The 2536-nt window shown below is 33.2% G+C and overlaps 1 protein-coding gene across 1 annotated transcript in view; it reads left to right on the top strand.

Annotated features, from left to right (window-relative positions):
• Window positions 1-2536, top strand: part of PTPRQ (protein tyrosine phosphatase, receptor type Q) — a 103894-nt gene that overhangs the window by 62296 nt on the left and 39062 nt on the right. Inside the window, exon 29 of the mRNA XM_027904819.1 lies at window positions 1399-1520. Within this exon, the coding sequence (XP_027760620.1) occupies window positions 1399-1520 (122 nt within the window). The remainder of the gene's footprint in view (window positions 1-1398; window positions 1521-2536) is intronic.

Below are 2536 nucleotides of genomic sequence, written 5' to 3'. Positions count from 1 at the left end.
TGCTATTCAATATTTTTGGGGACTGCTTCCAATGGTTGAATTTGATCCTGCCTATAAAGTCTTGTATATTCCTGCTAATCCCAGCACAGCAATCTAACTCCTATATCTAACACCCTAAACTCATCATAGCACTTTATTTACTCCCAAATCTTCCTGTTTTTTTCTGCAGCCATGGTGTCAAATCTGTAGTGCAAAGTTTTATTATTTTCCTCATTGATCTTTCATACATAATTCCAATAGCTACATACTTCATTCAGTTGTTTTTTCCTTTTCCTACACTGTTTTCCTCCTAAAAAACTAAGTAGCCTTGTATACCCTCCATTTTTTTCCTCATTAACCCCTCTTATCTAATGATTAATGGTAGCAAGCTACATATTCCTGCATTAATTTTGTTTTAGAAACAAAACTGCACCTTCTGGTTAGAATAGGTATGATCACTTTAATAATGCTTTTATAACACACTGTTAACTGATATGTATATTTTTGTGGTAGGTTAAAAAAAAAGGCACCACGAATCCAGGTTCCAGAAATATGTCCAAATCTGTTGCTTCTATAATAGGCTGTTCTGTGATACTTACCACAGTTGTCTCTTTTTTTGTAGTAGACCCCAAAAAAAGGCACCATGGAGCCAAGTTCTTAAGTTATCTACAAATCTGTTGTCACTTCTATTCCAAGTTCTGTTTTCCTGATATTTAAAATGTTCATTATGAAAAAGTAATACCACTTACTGAGAACTTCTGTGTTGTTGGTATTATGATTTCATTAATTTCTTATTCATGAGTAAGAAATAACTAGTTAATTCACGTCACCATGACAAAAGGAAATTTTAGGGAAATCCCATTTCTTAACATGAACGTTCTTACCCTCTTTTAATTCCTACCACTTTTTTTGGGTTTGTTTTCTGGAACTTCTAAACATTAAGAATAAATTGAAAGGAAATGTAGGAAGTTATTTCTACTTGTACTCTCTAACGTTGCTGGAAATTTTTTCTAGCATGCAGAAAGTCAGGTATTTTCACAATTTCTGTCTCTTTGAATGATTCATTTGACATAAACAACTATAATTTCTCTAAATAGTTGCATATATTTTGCTTGCCTCATGTAAAATTAATATAAAAAGCTTTTAATTTAATAATCCTATAATTTCAATTTAAGATGAAGTTGTAGGCAGTTCATACTCCAGAAAAGTCATAGTGGTTACAATGAAAGATGTGTTTCTAAATCACAAGATACGCTTTACAGATGAAAAAGGAAAAGAAAGTTACAATTATTTAAGAAATGTATAATGGTAAATGTGTGAAAAAAATTTATTTTCAAATCTCTATTGGCCACTGAAATTACTGGGTTATTTTTTGTGTACTTCTTTGGCCATGATTTACATGCATAGTTTTTTCTGCAGCTCCAGATGGTCCTCCAGAAAACGTGACTGTTTTAGCTACATCTCCTCACAGTATTAATATCACCTGGAGTGAACCTGCCATCATCACAGGACCAACATGCTACCTCATAGACGTTACCTCAGTAAGGCAACTCTGTTTTACTCTTGGTAGTTATACAGGTGTTTGATCATGTAAATACCACAGCAGAAATTACAGGACAGAAATAACTTGAGTGAAAAAGAAAAAAAAAATGACTGTGCCTATTTCCACATAAATTCCACATAAGAATTAATTGTAGATTTATTAATTTCTTAATGGGAGATAAATTAATTACTTTGTATTAAAAAAATGTGTCCTAGTAATAGCTCTTGGAGAAAAAAAAATGTACCTATAAATGTACAGAGGAAAACAGTAGTTGAGCTTTGTGGAAGTGTACATCTTTCTAACTATAATGACTTCTTTTTAGTTCAAAGGAAGAAAAGGTTCATCCCAGTGATTTTACAAACCGAAGTGGAGAGCCTAGCAAAAGGAAATGACTTATACAAAGTTACATGGCACCAGAGGGCAAACTTTAAAGTCAAACTAGATTTCTCACTTTGCACTCGGTGTTCTGTCCATCAGATTAGCTGTATTTTGGTAGCACAGCAATAACACTTTTTTCTCCTTGATCTTTATAACCAAAAAAAGCTGACATTAGAGGAAAGCTCTAGTGGCCTTTCTCTTTTCATCCTCTACTACTCTTACAAAACTCCTTAAAACCACCATTAATAAACCTAATTTCCTGCCCTGTGGCAAGATATGCAGCTAAGTTCAAGCACATGAGAAGTAGGATATAGGTTCCTTGTTCTGCCAGAAATTATACAGACAGGGCTATCAGTAAAAATAGGAAGTAGTGTACCAGACTTTACCCAGGAAAAGTTGCTGTTTGTAGTTTCAAAACTTCTGAAGTAGTCTGTTAGATAGCAGCAAAAAACCCAACCCAAACCAAAACAAAAAATTAAAGACTACTTCAAACTATTTAAGGCTTTTAAAAGTTCTTTTTATTTTCTGAGAGTAAGATTATGTGTGTATTTTCAATGTTTCTGAGTCTGTCAAAAGTATTACAGACATGCCAACATATTAGTGCTGAGATTCTTGTGCAATCAAAATTTCGAAGGA

The sequence above is a fragment of the Empidonax traillii genome, unplaced genomic scaffold, assembly GCF_003031625.1.
Source record: "Empidonax traillii isolate 1590-97213 ecotype Southwest subspecies unplaced genomic scaffold, ASM303162v1 scaffold1095:size333308, whole genome shotgun sequence".
Lineage (NCBI taxonomy): Eukaryota > Metazoa > Chordata > Aves > Passeriformes > Tyrannidae > Empidonax > Empidonax traillii.
This window is presented reverse-complemented; position numbering and strand designations above follow the sequence as displayed.